At 34.9% G+C, this 21824-nt stretch overlaps 2 protein-coding genes across 2 annotated transcripts; one reads left to right on the top strand and one right to left on the bottom strand.

Annotated features, from left to right (window-relative positions):
• Positions 1-2177: 2177 nt before the first annotated feature.
• Positions 2178-11633, bottom strand: LOC123697003 (cell division cycle protein 20 homolog). Its single transcript, XM_045643414.1, has 10 exons — positions 11045-11633; positions 10865-10971; positions 10596-10763; positions 10130-10223; positions 9704-9933; positions 9085-9231; positions 8652-8779; positions 8132-8279; positions 7603-7802; positions 2178-2803 (listed from the first exon to the last, which is right to left on the bottom strand). The coding sequence occupies exons 1-10, from the start codon at positions 11343-11345 to the stop codon at positions 2704-2706; spliced, it is 1623 nt and encodes a 540-aa protein (XP_045499370.1). The 5' UTR covers positions 11346-11633; the 3' UTR covers positions 2178-2703.
• A 5646-nt stretch (positions 11634-17279) lies between these two features.
• On the top strand, positions 17280-21295 carry LOC123697010. The gene is made up of 4 exons (XM_045643424.1): positions 17280-17660; positions 18024-18227; positions 20626-20793; positions 20931-21295. The coding sequence occupies exons 1-4, from the start codon at positions 17621-17623 to the stop codon at positions 21212-21214; spliced, it is 696 nt and encodes a 231-aa protein (XP_045499380.1). The 5' UTR covers positions 17280-17620; the 3' UTR covers positions 21215-21295.
• The last annotated feature ends 529 nt before the right edge of the window (positions 21296-21824 follow it).

The raw sequence follows: 21824 nt of genomic DNA, 5'->3' as shown, positions 1-21824 counted from the left end.
ATATATAAAGATAGACTTTAATTTATAACAACTCAACAAAATTTCGTTCCTTAAAAAACAAACAGCGCGCCGGAGCAGCACACGTGCCGCACGTCTCACTTCACCGAACGACGACGACGCACAGATTTGCTTCAACAAAACGCAGCACTGTATCGTACGGTTACGATCTCGCGAACTTTTACTACACACAAATGCAGTAATGTGGAGAACTGCGTTTTGACGTAGCAATTGGTCTACAGACACTAGAATAAAATGTTACAGTAATGGCTATTACTGCACTTTGTTTTAGGGTATACTAACAATTACTGCATTATTTTTTAGCACATGTTTAATACGGCGCTTTTTCTTATCATTGATATAGTTTTCATGTAAGTACTGCAAAAATCGGTAGCTAAAAAACATACTTCCGGGTACTTTTTTTATGAAATTATTTTTTTTTTATGTTAATAAACCCCTTGGGATCCCATTTCTTGCAAAAAGTAAAAATCCCAAAAATGTCGATTACTGCATTCTTTGTTATCAGGGCAGCATACCACACACAAATTTTGCTATTTATAAACATTTACTACGCAACAAAAGCTATCTATTCATGTATTTGGTTCCGTGCTGAAACTAATTTTTGAAAGACGATTTTGCCTGGGTAACGTTTCAAACGTTACTCCAGCAAAATTTGTTTTTCTTAAATAACTTAAAAACTACAATTCAAACAAATTTTGCTATTAGTAAACAAATTGCTCCTCATGATACACTAATTATTTGTTTAAGTCTCATCTCTATAAAGCAAAACATTTTGCCTGGGTAACGCACACGTGTTTTCCAGTTTATTTTATGGAATACTTAACTAATTTCGATAGCTGATTGTGTTAAACCGAATAGAAGTGTAGTTGCGCTAATACGTTTGAATTTTCACATGTTCACTTTCGATTGATGAAATTATTGATGTAGGAATAATATGAAAATAAAAATAAGTTTTTGATTGGAAATTACGAGAGTCGGAGAGCGCCACTATACTTAAGTGCAGCTTGCAAATACATACCTACAATATACATACCTACAGATTTATACTAAACTAGCTTTGCGCCTGCGGCTTCGCCCGCGTTTTCAAAGAAAAACCCGCATAGTTCCCGTTCCCGTGGGATTTCCTGGATAAAACCTAGCCTATATTACTCGTGGATAATGTAGCTTTCGAATGGTGAAAGAATTTTTAAAATCGGTCCAGTAGTTTATGAGCCTATTCATTACAATCAAACAAACAAAGTTTTCCTCTTTATAATAGTAGTGTAGACAAGCTTGGAATGGTTTTACTCTCAATATGGATTTGTAACCATTGTCTTATTATGCTATCATTTGTCTAATTATGATTACTAGTTTAGAAGTTATGGGGGAACAGATGAACATCCATACCTACATACATACAGGTCTAAAGACTAAATCATAACTCCTACTTTTGCTTCGCCGTAGTCGGGTAAAAATAGGTTTACATTACATATCAATCATCAAATATGTAGGACTTTTAATCGATTTGATCGTAGTATTTTAGTTTGTAGTTGTTGTTAGCAATTATTCTAGTTGCCTAATTATTCGAAAATAAGTCAACCGATTTGTATATGAATGCATGAGGATGTTTATAGGAAATGAAAATGTGTAATGAAGTATTCTTTATACTTCTAATGATAAGAAGTTTCATATTATCGTTTTTCTGGTCAGCTAGTGGTACCTACTGTCACAGAATACTTAATAGTAGCTAACGCTAGTACTGTACAAAATTGTGTTGTCATCACAGAAACTTTATTCACACTTATTACCTACTAGGTTTTCGCCCGTGGCTTCGCCCGCATAGTCAAAGAAAAACCCGCATAGTTCCCGTTCCCGTGGGATTTCCGGGATTGCGTCATTTTCCCGGGATAAAAAGTAGCCTATAAAAAAAGTCCTTTCTCGGGTATCAAAATATCTCCATACCAAATTTCATGAAAATTGGTTCAGTAGTTTAGGCGTGATTGAGTAACAGACAGACAGAAAAAGTTACTTTCGCATTTATAATATTAGTTTGGATTTGACATATCAATAATCTGGATATAATTTTATCTTTGAATATGTCCTCGAATGTTTGCCTTGATAGGCACGGGATAGGAATTTTGTTTTTAACTTCCAGATATTTTAAATAAAAACGCAATAGATAAATGGAAATCTTTATTTATTTCAAAAATAACACAGTACTCAAAATATTCTTATAGACCACTTCATACAATATTTATAAATTAATAATCCGCTGGAAATGCGTAAAACCAAAGAAGCCGAGGTAATGAAATGTTTAAGAAAGAAACAAGTAACTTCATAGAGGAAGTAGAAAAACCGTAATTTAGACTTATACCTACTAATAAAAATCGTAATACATTTTACGACCTCAACTTCTACTTGTAATGTCGAAAATTAAAGCATCGAAAATATATTTCGTAGCAAGATATCATGCAAATATATATATCAATGCGTTATAAAACCTTAAAATTACCGATGGGAGAATTATTATTAAAACATAATCATACAGTAACCAGTCATAAAAATAATTTTATTAATAAAAGTTATAACGTCAGTAAAATAGTCAATAATTACCGAAATTAAAAATAGATCTGACTGAATAATACAATTAAATCCTATATCACATGATTTCAGTCGTGCAAATTGATTTAACATAAGTTATTTGTATTATCTAATCAACGAGTTCATATTGAGCAGCGATTTCGCAGCTTTCGATTCTGTCGCTTCTTTCTTCTTTGAAGGATCCAGCATGAAGCACTTCCACAATCTGGAAAACAGTTATATTATTAGCCCCTGCATCATTATAACATATACGCATAGTGTTATAAGAGTTCTATAGTTCAGGATACATCGCCCATTTTTGCAAGTGACTACTATCAAGCTAATTTTCCGTTTGTAGCTTTATTTTGATGAGACACCCAATAGTCCGTTTTCTTATGGGAAAAGGTATACATTTTTGAGTAAAGCAATGCCATTTGATACGAATGTTGTTCTCGTCCACCTAAGCCCAAATCGCCCGGTAGCCAGTCTTTACTCCCCGGGAGAAGGGAGGGAGGGGGGGTTGTAGAACAGAGCGCCCGGCGCTCCGAATAAAAATTCTGGCGGAGCCATTTGGACCTTTGAGTCGAGTTTGGTATCGTTTTCAGGTAACTAGATAATTCCTGATTCATTCCCCATACCAGTTTTTTAGGGTTCCCTAGCAAAATATGCCACAATCCTTAAAATAATGAACTTTTGGTAGTGGCAAAATCCAAACAAACCAGTATATTTTTATATTTTTGTATCAAACCTGGTTTATAAAAAAATACTGTCTGAAAGGCCATTTAATGCAGATTATAAAAACATTAACATGTAATATATATTTTACCATTTTCAATGTAAAATAAATTAAAGAAAGTATAGAAACGCTCGTTAGCGCAGCATAGGGGACGGCTAAAAGACCCGAAAAATAAGCGATACTAACAAACAAAAACCAGCCAAGTGCGAGTCTGACTTTTTCATCGAGTGTTTCGTACTTATTTGTCCCATACCATGTTAACTTGCCTGGTAGAACCTGGTTAACGGATACACACACACTTTCGTCTTTATAATATTAGTGTGATTTTAAATCATCTTTAAATTATAAATGAAGTCAGGTAGCATTGTTAAAAATAAAGATATATAATAATAGAACGTTTCGTAGTAATAATAATGACAACCACCTCCACAAGTACATAATTCGGTACTTTTGAGCTGGCATATTCAATCCGGAACTACAAGATTTCACGTACCAACGTCTTATCAATTCAAAGCTTCTCTTTTCTTTTTATTACAGATGGGCAAGGAATATTTTGATTTTTTTAGGCCCTCAAATACAGCCCCCAATATACAGCCTGTAAAACTGCCCTTGAGGTGTGTTGTTTAAGGGCAGCTTCTGTGGGAGGCAAATTTTCGATCTGCCTATCCGTTTTTGTTAAAAATTTGTTTGCAACCCTCATTTACTGTCACAGCGGGGTATGATGTGAAAAACAAACATGTAACTAGGTACTTATAATACTTATAAAAAAATATAAGTTCTGGATAAGAGCATCTTTAAAATATCGTGACCGTCCTTACCTATCATGCATTGTAATCACAAACTATTCAATTTCACTGTCTGTATATTTGCCTCTGTAAAGTGCTTCAAATCCTCGTGTGACATTCGGATATGTCTTCCATACCTTAAATGCATGTGTACCTATAGTTCTTTTAGACCTTCTAGCTTTGGAACACATGATATTTTGTACTAGCCATATCTTTCGACTGTTCTTATAAACAATAATTCTTATTAACACTATTTTGGCTACTATTACTATATCGTGTGTTCCAAAGCTAGAAAGTCTAAAAGAACTATAGGAACGGATGTCACACGAGGATTTGAAGCACTTTACAGAGGCAAATATACAGACAGTGAAATTGAATAGTTTGTGATTACAATGCATGATAGGTAAGGACGGTCACGATATTTTAAAGATGCTCTTATCCAGAACTTATATTTTTTTATAAGTATTATAAGTACCTAGTTACATGTTTGTTTTTCACATCATACCCCGCTGTGACAGTAAATGAGGGTTGCAAACAAATTTTTAACAAAAAATCGAAAATTTGCCTCCCACAGAAGCTGCCCTTAAACAACACACCTCAAGGGCAGTTTTACAGGCTGTATATTGGGGGCTGTATTTGAGGGCCTAAAAAAATCAAAATATTCCTTGCCCATCTGTAATAAAAAGAAAAGAGAAGCTTTGAATTGATAAGACGTTGGTACGTGAAATCTTGTAGTTCCGGATTGAATATGCCAGCTCAAAAGTACCGAATTATGTACTTGTGGAGGTGGTTGTCATTATTATTACTACGAAAACGTTCTATTATTATATATCTTTATTTTTAACAATGCTACCTGACTTCATTTATAATTTAAAGATGATTTAAAATCACACTAATATTATAAAGACGAAAGTGTGTGTGTATCCGTTAACCAGGTTCTACCAGGCAAGTTAACATGGTATGGGACAAATAAGTACGAAACACTCGATGAAAAAGTCAGACTCGCACTTGGCTGGTTTTTGTTTGTTAGTATCGCTTATTTTTCGGGTCTTTTAGCCATCCCCTATGCTGCGCTAACGAGCGTTTCTATACTTTCTTTAATTTATTTTACATTGAAAATGGTAAAATATATATTACATGTTAATGTTTTTATAATCTGCATTAAATGGCCTTTCAGACAGTATTTTTTTATAAACCAGGTTTGATACAAAAATATAAAAATATACTGGTTTGTTTGGATTTTGCCACTACCAAAAATTCCTTAATTTAAGGATTGTGGCATATTTTGCTTGGGAACCCTAAAAAAACTGGTATGGGGAATGAATCAGGCATTATCTAGTTACCTGAAAACGATAACAAACTCGACTCAAAGGTCCAAATGGCTCCGCCAGAATTTTTTTTCGGAGCGCCGGGCGCTCTGTTCTATAACCCCCCCTCCCTCCCTTCTCCCGGGGAGTAAAGACTGGCTACCGGGCGATTTGGGCTTAGGTGGACGAGAACAACATTCGTACCAAATGGCATTGCTTTACTCAAAAATGTATACCTTTCCATACAAGCATGCCCATAAGAAAACGGACTACAATAATTTCGTGTACGAAAGTCTCGATTGTGGTAGCTAACAGAGATAACAAGGATTAAAATTTTTGATTTGATGGTTCTCAAATATTTATTACTAACTGAATTTTTTTTTGTTCAAGCTCAAGATAATTACCTAAATTATTCGAAAAAATATTTGTCCTACAAAATCTATGGTTGGTTCAAAGAGTCCCCCTTTCCAAAGTGTATCGATAACAAGGTCATCGTAAATGATTACTAACGAGCTGATTTTTTTGTTTTCACTTAGTTAATGTTTATATAATTCAACAGACATATTGTCCTACAAATTGCGTAATAAATATTTGAGAACCATCAAATCAAAAAATTTTATCCTTGTTATCTCTGTTAGCTACCACAATCGAGAGTTTCGTACACGAAAATATTCGGTGTCTCATCAAAATAAAGCTACAAACGGAAAATCAGCTTGATAGTAGTCACTTGCAAAAATGGGCGATGTATCCTGAACTACTAGGAAGTAGTAATAATGAAAATTAAAATATTATTGTATGCGCGAATGCATACACCCTATAGTATATAGATATAAACTATATACTATAGGGATAGTATACTTGATTTCTACCCGCGGCTTCGCTCGCATTTTCAAAATAAAACATACATAGTTCCCGCTTCTGTGGGATTTCCGGGATACCAAATTTAGTTGTAATCGGTTCAGTAGTATTTGCGTGATAGACTAACAAACATCCATACATCTGTCCTCACAAATTCTCGCATTTATATTAATATTAGTAGGATACATATTATGTGTCCGTACGTGCTTTTGCGCATACATTCATGTATCTAAATACATGCAGGTTATCCTTCACCATCTTGCTTATATGATACGAGAGAATTTTCATCCCCATGTGTCTATATTTAAAAGCAAGAATATTGTACTCGCAGGCCAAGGTGAGTGTACACCTCGGCCTGAGCGAGTTCACTGCCTGCGTGCGCGCGCGCTTGGCTCGCGTGTATTGTTTGCGGGATGATGAAGTATGTATGTATACGTGCGTGCGCTGTGATGGTTTCACGTTGCGTTTGCATGTCTGTTTGTGGCCGTCCAGCTCGGCCCGCGTGTGCGTGTGTACGTACCGCAGCGTCTCGTCGGCGCCGGCGGAGAGCACGGTGGTGCCGTCGGGCGACAGCGCCAGGTGCAGCACGCGCGCCACGTGCCCGTCCAGCTCGGCCCGCGTGTGCGTGTGTACGTACCGCAGCGTCTCGTCGGCGCCGGCGGAGAGCACGGTGGTGCCGTCGGGCGACAGCGCCAGGTGCAGCACGCGCGCCACGTGCCCGTCCAGCTCGGCCCGCGTGTGCGTGTGTACGTACCGCAGCGTCTCGTCGGCGCCGGCGGAGAGCACGGTGGTGCCGTCGGGCGACAGCGCCAGGTGCAGCACGCGCGCCACGTGCCCGTCCAGCTCGGCCCGCGTGTGCGTGTGTACGTACCGCAGCGTCTCGTCGGCGCCGGCGGAGAGCACGGTGGTGCCGTCGGGCGACAGCGCCAGGTGCAGCACGCGCGCCACGTGCCCGTCCAGCTCGGCCCGCGTGTGCGTGTGTACGTACCGCAGCGTCTCGTCGGCGCCGGCGGAGAGCACGGTGGTGCCGTCGGGCGACAGCGCCAGGTGCAGCACGCGCGCCACGTGCCCGTCCAGCTCGGCCCGCGTGTGCGTGTGTACGTACCGCAGCGTCTCGTCGGCGCCGGCGGAGAGCACGGTGGTGCCGTCGGGCGACAGCGCCAGGTGCAGCACGCGCGCCACGTGCCCGTCCAGCTCGGCCCGCGTGTGCGTGTGTACGTACCGCAGCGTCTCGTCGGCGCCGGCGGAGAGCACGGTGGTGCCGTCGGGCGACAGCGCCAGGTGCAGCACGCGCGCCACGTGCCCGTCCAGCTCGGCCCGCGTGTGCGTGTGTACGTACCGCAGCGTCTCGTCGGCGCCGGCGGAGAGCACGGTGGTGCCGTCGGGCGACAGCGCCAGGTGCAGCACGCGCGCCACGTGCCCGTCCAGCTCGGCCACGCGCGCGAGGGTCGGGTAGCGCCACAGCACCAGCTGGTTGTGCGCGTAGCCGTGCCCCGTCACCAGCTCCTTGTAGTGCGTGCTCCACACCACCGAGCACACCTAAACGTGCACACATAAATCGATTACACTTTGCTATAACATTACATCATCCCCTTCAGCCGCTTGCCGCTTGGTATTAATGTTAGCTCTATGACCTTATAAGAAGTTTATAGCGGTCTAAATTGCATCGTAATAAGTTGTATAGGGACCTGTATTTTTTAGTTATTCCAGTCCACATTAAAAATGTTAAGGTAAAAAATGTTTGAGTATGTTCAGATTTGTTTTAAATGCATTTGATCTCTCAAGTTGAACTAAGTTATAGCAATAGATAACTTATATACAAGGGGGTGTTATTATTTTATATTTGAACAAGCCAAATTAATGTATACCTGCGATTTAGTATCAACCGTGGCTAGATTCGTTCCAGTCTTAACATTCCAAATACGCAATGTACGGTCAGCCGTTCCACCGCCGGACGCCAGAAGACCGCTGTTCCACGGACACCACGCCAGACCCTTCACTGCTGCTTGGTGTTGGCTGTAATTGTATATTTACTATTAGTTTGAAATAAATGGGACATTGAGAAATATATTGTTAGAGAATTGATACCGAATATATCGTTAACAAGATTAGCATTCACTACTTAATGTACCTATATTCAATAAAACATAATAACGGTTACCATTACGAATTAAGTTACAATGGAAAATATTTCAAATGATATAGAAAAATTTGTAAATGAACGATAAATGATTTAGAACCATTAGAAATATTTTTTTTGTGTTAATAAAAAAAAAACGTAAATATGAATTATACTAACTACAAACTAGATAAAAAAAAATATTATTATCTCTATGAAATAGTCTATAAAAATCTGAACTAATCTATAAAAATTTAACAAAAACTTACTTGAATGAGTACAAATACTGCGGTTGAGAGTAGTGCTGTCCTTGTTCAATAGGCCAGATGTTCAGGAGATTGTCATTACCACCTGACGCCAGATATTTACCATCGGGAGACCATTTCAGACCACACACCTGAAACAAAGAAAGTATAACTGACTATAAACATCTAGACTCACCATTACCTATTAAAAGGTCGTAAAAAATGTCCAAGTGGCGCGTTGCGGTTTTCTAACTTTTTATTCAAATGTGTAAAAATTTTTTCAAAGAAAAAAGAACTTTTAGAAGAAAAAAAAACTGCCTAACAGACGCATCAGCAAAGTTTTGCTTGGGAAAATTTTTTAGTGAGTAGTTTATTCACTCATAACCTTTGGCTTAAAGGGTAAAAAGCTTTTTAAATGATTTAAATGAAAATCATTTTCGCACGCAAATATACTTACCTCAAAGAAGTGAGCCCGTATCGAAGCAACATCATGTTTCCGCTGCCTCACGTCGTGGTGCACAATCTTGCCATCCCGAGCTCCGCTCGACACCACATACAAGTTCCACGCTAGTGACGACACGCGCCCTGTGTGTCCGTCCATTATCTGTGTAAAGATATGAAGGACTGAGTTTCAAAGTATTGAAGTTTAAATAATTCGGCCTGACCTGGCCTGAAACTGCAAGTTTAACATAGAAAATTGATTGGAGAACTATTAAAAAAACATTTACTACTTATGATCCATATTATAATCTAGATTTCCATCCACGGCTCTGCCTCCTTTATTCTTAGCAATTTGTATTCTAATACAGAATACTAGACCAGGAGATATTGACACAAAATTTCGAGTCATTTGTAACAGGATGGCGGTTCTACAGGGGTCTTACTACGCAATGACATGAATGTGTATAAGAGGTGTCCTACCAACACAGAAGGCTGATCACCTACTTGAGAGAATCGATCAGTGAAACAGATGTATATAATGCATCTGCCCATTACTCAACTAGGGGACATGGGAATGGGAGTTCACTTTTATTCAAGAATTACAATCATACATAATTTTGACAATTTATACATACCCTCAACTTCTTCATTTTCTCACAATCCCACAGCTCAACTGTGGAAGACGAAGTGCCGACAGCCAAATGTGATCCACCGCCTTGTACCCACGCTACCGATGATACAGTATTCGAGCCTTCCAATGTTAACAATTCCTCAATTTGTCCAGTACCGGCATTCCATAGATATACCGCATTGTTTAGAGCCACAGCTAAGATATTTGATGCACTCCAGTCAACCAGGTTTAAATCTGTAAACGAAACATGTAAAGGAAATTTTTGTACTAATATTTACTTATATTATTTGTATACATACTTCAATTCCTATTTCATTTTTTAACAGAGATATTTAATAAGAAAACCTACGATTTATGAACGTAAACCAAAAATTTTACGGAAAAAAAAAAACAAATTAATAGAAAATTTAGTACCTAATTTAAAACTTACAATAATCATCAATAATATCAGGGGCATCAAGTATCCTGTCTGGAAGTTGAGGGATATATCTAGTTGTATTTTTTACTGATGATGGAACCTTCGCCTGTAAATGAATAAAAATTATTTTGTTTCTTTGTCCATATAAAATGAAATAAAATTTACAATTAGAATCTCTTAAATAATATTTAATAACTATAGCCAGTATTGTTTTCAAGCTCTAACGAAGCTACATCAAATAAAGCAACAGTAGATATTCTATAATATAAAAATTAATCCCAAAATGTGTTGGTAAGCGCATAACTTGAGAACGGCTTAACTGATTTCGTTAATTCTTTTTTTATAATATTCCTTGAAGTTCGAGGATGGTTTTTATGTAGAGAAAACGTGAATATGTACCACGGGCGAAGCCGGGCCGGACCACTAGTAGTAAATATAACTTGAAATATATATTTACTAAAAATTATTATCAATTTACCTGTGAGTAGACAACTCGTAGTCTGTTTTGGTAGCCTTCGGGGGGAGCTGGGGCTTTGCATCCATACTGCAGCAGTTTGCCAGGCTCTGTGTCATTTAGTGCTCGGCTAATGTTCTCCACAGTTGTAGATTGAGCAATTTCCTTATTTTTCTCTTCATCGCGATTCAGCTTATAAATTAAGAAAAAATGTTCAGTATTTTTAACATTAAATTTAAATTAAATAGAAAACCATAAAATTTTACTAAACAATAATTAAAACTTTTTCTTACCATATAGTGGCATAGATCATAGTTCGAATTACTTCTGGATGGTATAAATCTATCTGCTTTGTTGGGTGTTTTTGATGCTTTATTAGGTGTAGGTGTGGTGGATCGGCCTAAAAACGAAATTATATTTAAAATCCATGTAACAAATTGGAAAAGGTCAATAAGTCTAGAACAGTACTTTACCTGGTGACTTGTTTTTTGAAGGGGACTTCTTATTCTTTCTATTTTCACTCCTTGTTGGCGTTTTATTGCTTGAAAGGACACTATTATTGCAGCTTTGATTAGCAGAAATGGATAATTTCTGCATCGATTGGTTGCATGAACTTAAGTTCACGTTCGTATTGTTCTTGAACGAAGCACTCAGTGCGGGGTTGATGTTTTCGTTTCCCGATTTCTTTGCCCATCGTTGGACTGGTCCACGAGTAATAGGGCCGTCAATTGTTGCTAAGCTATTTATTTCATTGAGATAATTAAACTGAGCCATTGTAGATTATTTTTGTAACGGTATCGCTAATTGTTACACGTAAACTATGAACGCACAAGTTTACAAGCGTCACAACAAAATATATAAAAGCATGTAAAATGCTTTTATTGAATTCTAACTACTATAACATTAGAGATTTTTTCTGAAAAAACACACACACAGTATTTTCTTATAAATTAAACGATTCAATTGCTGCACAAACTTTTTAACAAGCGCTATTACATTTGTGCATCTCCTTGCCCTTGACGATTTTTGAAAACCGTTGGAATTTCAAATTCAAACCGTGCTGATACCCATAGATAATACTGTACTGATACCATTGCTAGCTAAGAGCAATAAATTGCTAGCAAAAATAATTTCGTTCATTTTACAATGTTATTTTTGTGATAGCAATACGGTCGTAAAAAAATGTCCTGTAATTTTTACATTTTTTCTAAGAATTGTTTAATAATCTAAGATAATTATAATACAGGACATTTTCTTAAGGCTAGGTATTCTACCGACATAATTTTGTACATAATATAATAAAATATGTTGTTTATTGGACCAACGCAAACTTAGCACCCCATCAATGGAATTTTGGGTCGAAAATGACCTTGATCGATAGGTCTCCGTTAGGTCCATTAAGGTCCCACAATTTTTTCGTTAGGTCCCCTTTAGTTTTTTTTTTAATAATAAAAGCATATTCTTGAAGTGCGATGTGGGCGTGGCCCACGTGTCACTAGTAAGGTAAGATCACCCAAGATCACCTAACTGACCTAACTCGCTCTCAGTTGTGTGCAGAAAAATATTCGAGTCGGTTGTCAGCTGTCAAACCTTTTTTTCCATATTTATTCATTATTTAGGGCGTGTTGTTCGGTATTAGAGTGGAAAAATGATAGCAGACGAAATAATATCAGCAATCGAGGCATTTCATACCATCGGTAAGTCTTATTTTAATTTATTTTAAATATATTTTATGTTACAACTTCGCTTGTCGTAATTTGTCAAAAATTTATAAAAATATTAAGTCAAAATGAACCTTAATCCATAGGAAATTAGTACTAATATAGATTGAACAGCAAACAAGACTTTCTGGAATATTATTGCAATAAACAAACGAATGTCGGATTAGTGATGCATGTGGCGCATATCGACAGTATCGATACTTTAGAAAAGACAAACATTATAAATATTAAATTTTATTTTATTTTTCCTTAGCTTTCATTTGTCCTTTTTATTTATAGATTTTCGAAAGAGGCTAATTTAGAAGAGAAATGGATAATTAATGCAACGTGACGAGTTAACTGGATGCCGAACAGCAATAAGCAGTCTAACAAAGACCACCGATACATCAAACCTACGGCAGTTCCAAGATTTAAAATAATGCATATTTTCTGTTTGTTTTGTAAATATAGATTTATACTATTCTATTCCGTTTTTTATTTAATAATAATAATATGAAAAGACATTCTTAGTAGTAATAAACATACTCCAAAATGTGGCACATTGTACTATACTCATATAATAGAAAGAAAAAAATGCACAAAAAAATATTTATTTGTGAATTATCGATAACAAGGCTGACATCCCTTAGAGCATAGCATCAGATTAATATCAAGCTAATGTCATTAATGTAGAGTGACACAAATTTCAACCTTATTTCTATGCGTTGAGGTTCAAAGTTATATCCTTAGAGTATATACAATAGTATAGAGCGAGTGTATTGCACAAATTGCTTATTGCGCATCGTAGGCAGATGAGCTATAGATACTATATAGATGTGTGTGTGACAAATAGGGATGGGTAGGTATCAATTGCGTGTTGAACTGTCGATAAGTTATGTAAATAAATATGTATCCTAAGTAAATTTTATGTTCAATAAGTTATTAAAGGAAAAATATACGAATAAAGTATAAATATGTAATTTTAAATTTGTCTACCAACTGAATAAAGTTTGTTTATTCCATTTGAATATTAAATATTATATATGAAATTTTCTTGTATTAATTATAAGTACTTTAAAAAAATATCTTTAATTGGAATATCAGAAAAACGTGAGTACTTTTTAAATAATAAAGTTAATAAAATAAAAGATCAGGTTTAGTGCTATTTCTTTAATAATAAATCAAACCATAATAATAATGTTTTAAAAATGGTAAAAAATATTAAGAAATAATTAATAATTTAAAATGATAATATAATAAATAATATTAATAATTTTTTTATTTAATTTTATCCATTCTACTATCAAAATCTTCAAAATCAATTTAGCGGTTCAGAAAATATATCGTAACATTACATACTTTACATTTACATTCGCATTCATAATATTAGAAAGTGTATCATACAAAACACACCACAAATATATTTATAATACATTTTTAAAAGAGTTTAAAATTTTAAGTTCAATAAATAATTTGTTAAAATATAGTTCTTCTAGTAAACTTTATATCGAGTACAGCGTTGGTCAGGTCACATCACTACGATCACGTGGCGGCAGTGAGGCGCGCGAGCAAGCCTGCGCGTGTCCGCCTCTCACCTACCCTTCACCCCCGCGATGCTAGATTTATTTTCATAAAAATAAGTATAACAATCGACTTACTGATGGAATGTGATAGTGGATTTCAATTTTGTGTATTTTCTAGTATCGTTTTTGCAAGATAGAACAGCACATTTCACCATGTTTATTCGTAATATGAAAAAAAATCCAGAGCAACGCACTTCGTGAGCACTCAACCACGACTGCGAGCGCTCGCGGCGGGAACGTCGTGTTGTTCCCACCTGTGCCTACTGTTCCCACTTGGTTGTTCGCACTCACAGAACAGTAAAAACTAATAGAAGTGCTATAATGTCATAATTAGTATGAAAACCAGTGTCGCCAAACCCACACATTTAAATCGATAGTTATACAGTACACTACAAGTAAACTATGCCTTTGATTGGACAGCTTAATTTGAGTAAAAACTGACTTAGGTTATAAATTCAGCATTTCAATATGTACCCTAACGCACCCTGTTACGGTTTATTTTAATATAACATCTCTAGGCATATTAGCTGTTTTGTTTCTCTTTGCTCAGAAATTCCAAATTCGAAAACATTCAGCTACTCCACAACAGAGGGCGTTAGTTTTCGATACATATAACTTTGAACCTCAACACATAAAGATAAGGTTGAAATTTGTATCACTCTACATTAATGACATTAACTTGATGCTATGCTCTAAGGGATGTCAGCCTTGTTATCGATAATTCACAAATAAATATTGTTTTGTGCATTTTTTTTGCTTTCTATTATATGAGTATAGTATAATGTGTCACATTTTGGAGTATGTTTATTACTACTAAGTACGTCTTTTCATATTATTATATTTTAATAAAAAATGGAATAGAATAGTATAAATCTATATTTACAAAATACAAACAGAAATTATGCATTATTTTAAATCTTGGTACTGCCGTAGGTTTGATGTATCGGTGACCTTTGTTAGACTGCTTAGTGCTGTACGGCATCCAGTTAACTCGTCACGTTGCATTTATCCATTTCTCTTTTAAATTAGCCTCTTTGGAAAATCTATAAATAAATAGGACTAATGAAAGCTAAGGAAAAATAAAATAAAATTTAATATTTTATAGTGATTGTCTTTTCTAAAGTATCGATACTGTCGATATGCGCCACATGCATCACTAATCCGACATTCGTTTGTTTATTGCAATAATATTCCAGAAAGTCTTGTTTGCTGTTCAATCTATATTAGTACTAATTTCTTATGGATTAAGGTTCATTTTGACTTAATATTTTTATAAATTTTTGACAAATTACGACAAGCGAAGTTATAACATAAAATATATTTAAAATAAATTAAAATAAGACTTACCGATGGTATGAAATGCCTCCATTGCTGATATTATTGTGTCTGCTATCATTTTTGGTCTCTAATACAAAACAACACGTCCCTATTAATGAATAAATATGGAAAAAAGGTTTGACAGCTGACAACCGACTCGAATATTTTTCTGCGCACAACTGAGAGCAAGTTAGGTGATCTTACCTTACTAGTGACACGTGGGCCACGCCCACATCACACTTCTATTAGTTTTTACTGTTCTGTGTTCGCACTCTATAGATAGTATATATACTCTAAGGTTATATCTATCGAAAACTAACGCCCTCTGTTGTGGAGTAGCTGAATGTTTTTCGAATTTGGAATTTCGGAGCAAAGAGAAACAAAACAGCTAATATACCTAGGGATGTTATACTAAAATAAACAGTAACTTGTTGCTTTAGGGTACATATTGAAATGCTGAATTTATAACCTAAGTCAGTTTTTACTCAAATTAAGCTGTCCAATCAAAGGCATAGTTTACTTGTAGTGTACTGTTTATCTATTGGTTTAAATGTGTGGGTTTGGCGACACTGGTTTTCATACGAATTATGACATTATAGCACTTCTATTTTGTTCTTACCACAGAACAGTAAGAACATAATAGAAGTGCTATAATGTCATCATTAGTATGAAAACCAGTGTCGCCAAACCCACACATTTAAACCGATAGTTATACAGTACACTACAAGTAAACTATGCCTTTGATTGGACAGCTTAATTTGAGTAAAAACTGACTTAGGTTATAAATTCAGCATTTCAATATGTACCCTAACGAACCAAGTTACGGTTTATTTTAGTATAACATCCCTAGGTATATTAGCTGTTTTGTTTCTCTTTGCTCAGAAATTCCAAATTCGAAAACATTCAGCTATTCCACAACAGATGGCGTTGGTTTTCAATACATATAACTTTGAACCTCTACACATAAAGATAAGGTTGAAATTTGTGTCACTCTAAATTAATGACATTAACTTGACATTAACCTGATGCTATGCTCTAAGGGATGTCAGCCTTGTTATCGATAATTCACAAATAAATATATTTTTGTGCATTTTTTTTCTTTCTATTATATGAGTATATGATAATGTGTCACATTTTGGAGTATGTTTATTACTACTAAGTACGTCTTTTCATATTATTATATTTAAATAAAAAACGGAATAGAATAGTATAAATCTATATTTACAAAACAAACAGAAAATATGCATTATTTTAAATTTTGGAACTGCCGTAGGTTTGATGTATCGGTGGCCTTTGTTAGACTGCTTATTGCTGTTCGGCATCCAGTTAACTCGTCACGTTGCATTTATTATCCATTTCTCTTTTAAATTAGGCTCTTTCGAAAATCTATAAATAAATAGGACAAATGAAAGCTAAAGAAAAATAGAATAAAATTTAATATTTAAAATGTTTGTCTTTTCTAAAGTATCGATACTGTCGATATGCGCCACATGCATCACTAATCCGACATTCGTTTGTTTATTTCAATAATATTCCAGAAAGTCTTGTTTGCTGTTCAATCTATATTAGTACTTATTTCTTATGGATTAAGGTTCATTTTGACATAATATTTCTATAAATTTTTGACAAATTACGACAAGCGAAGTTGTAACATAAAATATATTTAAAATAAATTAAAATAAGACTTACCGATGGTATGAAATGCCTCGATTGCTGATATTATTTCGTCTGCTATCATTTTTCCACTCTAATACCGAACAACACGCTCTAAATAATGAATAAATATGGAAATAAGGTTTGACAGTTGACAACCGAGTTGAATATTTTTCTGCGCACAACTGAGAGCGAGTTAGGTGATCTTACCTTACTAGTGACACGTGGGCCACGCCCACATCACACTTCTATTATGTTCTTACTGTTCTGTGGTTCTTACTGTTCTGTGATATTCTTCTTCTTCTTCTATTGAAGATTGAAAATTTGACGAATCACGAATTCCCTATCCACAGAAAAGTAAAAACCACACTGCCATCCGTGCATTCGCTATTTGTCTTGATTGCCTGTGGCTCAAGGGAAACTTCAAATTTCAAAATATCACAATATGTCAAAAATGTTCAAAAATCAAAATGTCACAACAGCTGCATTAATAATGCTTTTGTGGTTACGGTTGTGACTTTTGTTAACAATTTACAAATAATAAAGACTTTACACGATACAATTTACACTACTAAACAATACCTGTTTAATGTTATAGTTAATAATTATTAATTATGTGTTTCTCATTTCAAAATAATATTCTTTAAAAATCAATTTAGCAAATAGCATCTAGAATCTAGATGATAGTGACTGTGATAGTGATAAGTTTCAGTTAGGTCTGCCTGAATCATAGGAAAAGAGTACAGTAACAATACTGAAGACTGAACTTTACCTTTATTTTGAATCAAAAATCAAAATGTCAAAACTTTGTGTATTAGGTTGCTCCCGAGAAGAACGTACGTTAAACGTTTTAATTATTAATGAAACCAATTTAACCTGCGTTTAATGATTAAAATTTAACTTATTTACTACTTATAAATCTATATATATAAAAGAAAGTCGTGTTAGTTACTCCACTTATAACTCAAGAACGGCTGAACCGATTTAGCTGAAAATTGGCAGGGAGGTAGTTTAGAGCCAGGAGAAGGATATAGGATACTAAATACGTACCACGGGCGAAGCCGGGGCGGACCACTAGTTTAATATAAAAGTTAGAAAAATATTCGATTAATTTTATATAGATGTAGTATTATTATTATTTTTTATATTTTTTAGGATAAAATAATATTGGTTGGATTTATGAAGTTTAATGTTTTCAGGTAAAAAGCTTCATGTTTTTCCAAATCCTGATAAATATCCAGACAAGTTTAAGACTTGGACTGAAATAGTGAATAAACATACTAGTACTGTTTTAAATCGAGATTACCGAAAATTAAGGATATGTGATAGACATTTTACTGAAGCGGATAAAAATCGAAATAACCGGCTTAGTCATTCTGCAGTACCTTCTTTGTTTTTGCCCAGTAAGTATTTACTAAATTAATAACACAGCCCCCGGAATCACAGACACAATAGAAAATCTATTGTGTTGTAGACCAATCGGGCCGCTCGGGGCTCAATGGGTTAAAAAATCTTCAAAAATTGCGCTAAGTAATACTTTTTTTTTTTTTTTTTTAATTAAATAAGGTTGCTAATTAAAATAGCACCTTATACAAATTACAATCTAGCCTACAAGACTAATAAGTAATTTTATGTTAACCTAAATTTCTAAATAACTTATTCTAAGAGAGTGTCCATTGTCACTTGCTTAGTGTCTGTTAAGGGGAAGTAAGTCACTTTGCTCGTGTGCTTTGCTATACAGATAATAGGCATGACGACAGTATCCATAAATCATCGTATTAGTGTTTTTAAGGGAAAATGTATTATAAATAAATTCAATATAGTGACTTAAAAATCTTAAAAACACTAAGATTAATGAGATTATCAATAAAATAAAACATTGAAATTCTGCAGTTGGCCATTTTGACTAAAACACGCGTGACGTCACGCTTAAGTAAACAACTCACGTCAGATGTATTTTGTTGTTATGAATATGTTGAGAATACGCATTTTTATTTATTTTCTATTGTTTCACGTATGCTTTATTGACTCAGAACAGAAATATAATTGCAAATTCACGAATACGTGGTTTCGGGGTTCTCCGCGCCAACTTTATACAATCATTTCTTATTATTTTCTCGCTTAAAATAATAACTAACACATTTTTGAGTATTATTTTAATGTGGATTCACACTGCAATACTACACACCACTTATAAACTTTGAAATTCGTTTCTATAACACATATTAAATAAATATTTCTTTAATTTTCTTCGCAATGCATACAAATAATTACGTATTTACTAAAGAGTGACGTCACGCTCACGCCATGACACCTCCGAGCTGTTTTGGCACAGTTGATAAATATTTTTTGAAAAATGGCTTTTATTTTCGTTAAATTTAAGTTTATTACCGAAATATAGGGTTTTTCTTGTATAGTAAACGTATACACACATTATGGAAGAGGATTTCAAAATCTTTCGTCATGCCTATTGTCACTGTTCACTTTTCACTTATCACTACACTAACTCAAAAGGTTTAGTCCTTTTTAGTCTTCGCACTAGGTCCGTGGTGTCAAGGAGCTGGATAGCCTCAACATTCACGTGATGATGAAGTCGATGTTGATGAGCTTCTGCATGTTTTTGAACAATTTTGTCCACGGTGTCCACTTTTAGGTCACGGTGGAGGTCACCATTACGGATGTACCATGGAGCATTTACAATGTCTCTCAGTTCTTTATTTTGGAAACGTTGTATAATGTCAATGTTGCTTTTTTTGGTACAGCCCCACAGCTGAATACCATACGTCCATACTGGCATTAGGACTTGTTTGTATATGAGTAGCTTATTATGTATCGACAACTGGGAGTATCTTCTAAGAAGCCAATACAATTTCTTATAGCGCAAGCCTAATTCTTCTCGCTTCATCTTGACGTGAGCCTTCCAGCGTAGCTTAGCGTCAAGCGTCATACCGAGGTATTTCGCCGTGTTAGCATAAGGTATTTGTTGGCCATTAAGGAGTATCGGGACAATCTGTGTTCTTTTGTTTGTAAAATTTATGTGAACGGATTTGGATTCGTTCAATCTTATCCACCATTTCCGAGTCCATTCGTAGACCTGGTTCACAGCTTCTTGAACTTTATCTCCTGCTTCCTGGTAAGTGATGCCTGTGGCCATGATAGCAGTGTCGTCGGCAAATGCTAAGTAATACTTGAACGCTCTTTTGTGTAATGAATATGTATTAGAACAACATTTTCAATAATCGCACACATTACTTTAATGCTATATAATATACTAGCTTACCGCCCGCGGCTTCGCCCGCTTTCTCTAAAACGATTTGTGATTAAACTATCCTATCTCTCAAGTTGGATCGAACTGCACATGATGTGCGAATTTTATTATAATCAGTTAGGTGGTTTAGGAGTCCATTGAGGACAAACATTGTGACACGAGATTTATATATATTAAGATTAATAGCTTCACCATGCAATGTCATTAACCAACTTAAAAAAAAGGAGCAGGTTATCAATTTGGCCGGTATTTTTTAAATTTATTTTTTAATACTATTAAACTAAATTATTTTCTTGGGGCATACTTTCTAGGTAGGTAGGATAGTAAACTTCAGCTATAAGCATTACTTTTTTATTTTGAATAGATGGGTAAAGCTCACAATCTCTTGATGTGCAATTATCAACAGCTCTAAAGCTAGTTACCTACTTGGTTAATATTTAAAAATTTTCTCACTCAAGTCCACTATATAATAATTTATTTGCTAATGTTATTTTAAGTATTCATTTCCTCATTAATTTAATTTAATATTTTAGCCAGTTGCCCTTCCACACAGTTGCCGAATGAAAGCCTTGAAGATCCAAAAATATTGGACAATGAAAAAATTGAACAAATAACAAATTCTGATGAAACACCAAAGAGTAGCATGATAGTGGAACATGATTATTGTTTTTCTACAAAACAAGATCTTGTATTGCAAAAAAGTAAGTAATCATTATATTAAACTGATGAGTTGTAAATAAAAATATTTATATAATTATCATCATCACATTATCTTTAAATGATATAATCATAATCCTACTTCATATAACAACAAATTAACGCAAAATCTTATTTCTAGCCACAAAAACACCTTCAATCATTACACCTACATTTAAAAAGAAAATCTATCAAACAACACTGAAAAATCTTCGTCGAGAAGTACATCGGCTAAGGAAGGAAAACTATACACTAATGTTACGTTTAAAAAACGCTGAAGAGTTATTATATACATATAAAGAGGATAAAGGAGTTCAAACCATAAATGATACGAGTGAGTTAGATCACATGAAACCCCTGAAGAAAAAACATTGTTTTATTATGACAGAGGAAGGAGTTTTACATTCAGTGCCTCACTATGCTTGAAACAAAACTATGGACAAAGACTTGTTTGATTGAAAAACTATGTGTTTAAAATATTATAAAATAAAAACTATATAAGTACAATATACAACTTTCATTCTTATACCCAAATACACTTTTTGTTTGTGAAAATTTAGTAATCAAAAATATAATATGTACTTAAACATTATTCTTCTTGTTTTACTAGTGTTACTAGTAAAAAATAAGGCACTAATAAGTAATAACTAACTTTTAAACAATAAATATTTATTATATGTCCTACATTGAAGTCACAGAAGTAAATGGTAGGGGTGTCAGTGCCAATTTTGCAAAATTTCTTTTGGATATTTGACACTTGGATGACTCGGTCCTGAGGAGCGAAATTATGATTGCGTTGTTATTATAATTTAAATGTAATAATATGTTGTTTGAATTATTGGAATGGTATATGTCCGATTACTGTAAACAGAAAAACAATGTTTTGTGCATCAATGCGTGAACACAAAACTACACATTCAACTATTTGTAAGACATCAAACATGAAAGAAGTTGTGAAATAATCACAATTATAATACATTAACGGCCTTAATAATAAAAAGTTAAACAATGGATAAATTTCAACCATTTTCTAGCA

This window comes from Colias croceus, chromosome 13 (genome assembly GCF_905220415.1).
Source record: "Colias croceus chromosome 13, ilColCroc2.1".
In the NCBI taxonomy this organism is placed as follows: Eukaryota; Metazoa; Arthropoda; class Insecta; order Lepidoptera; family Pieridae; genus Colias; species Colias croceus.
Note: the sequence above shows the minus strand (reverse complement) of the source record. Positions and strands in the feature narration are given on the sequence as shown.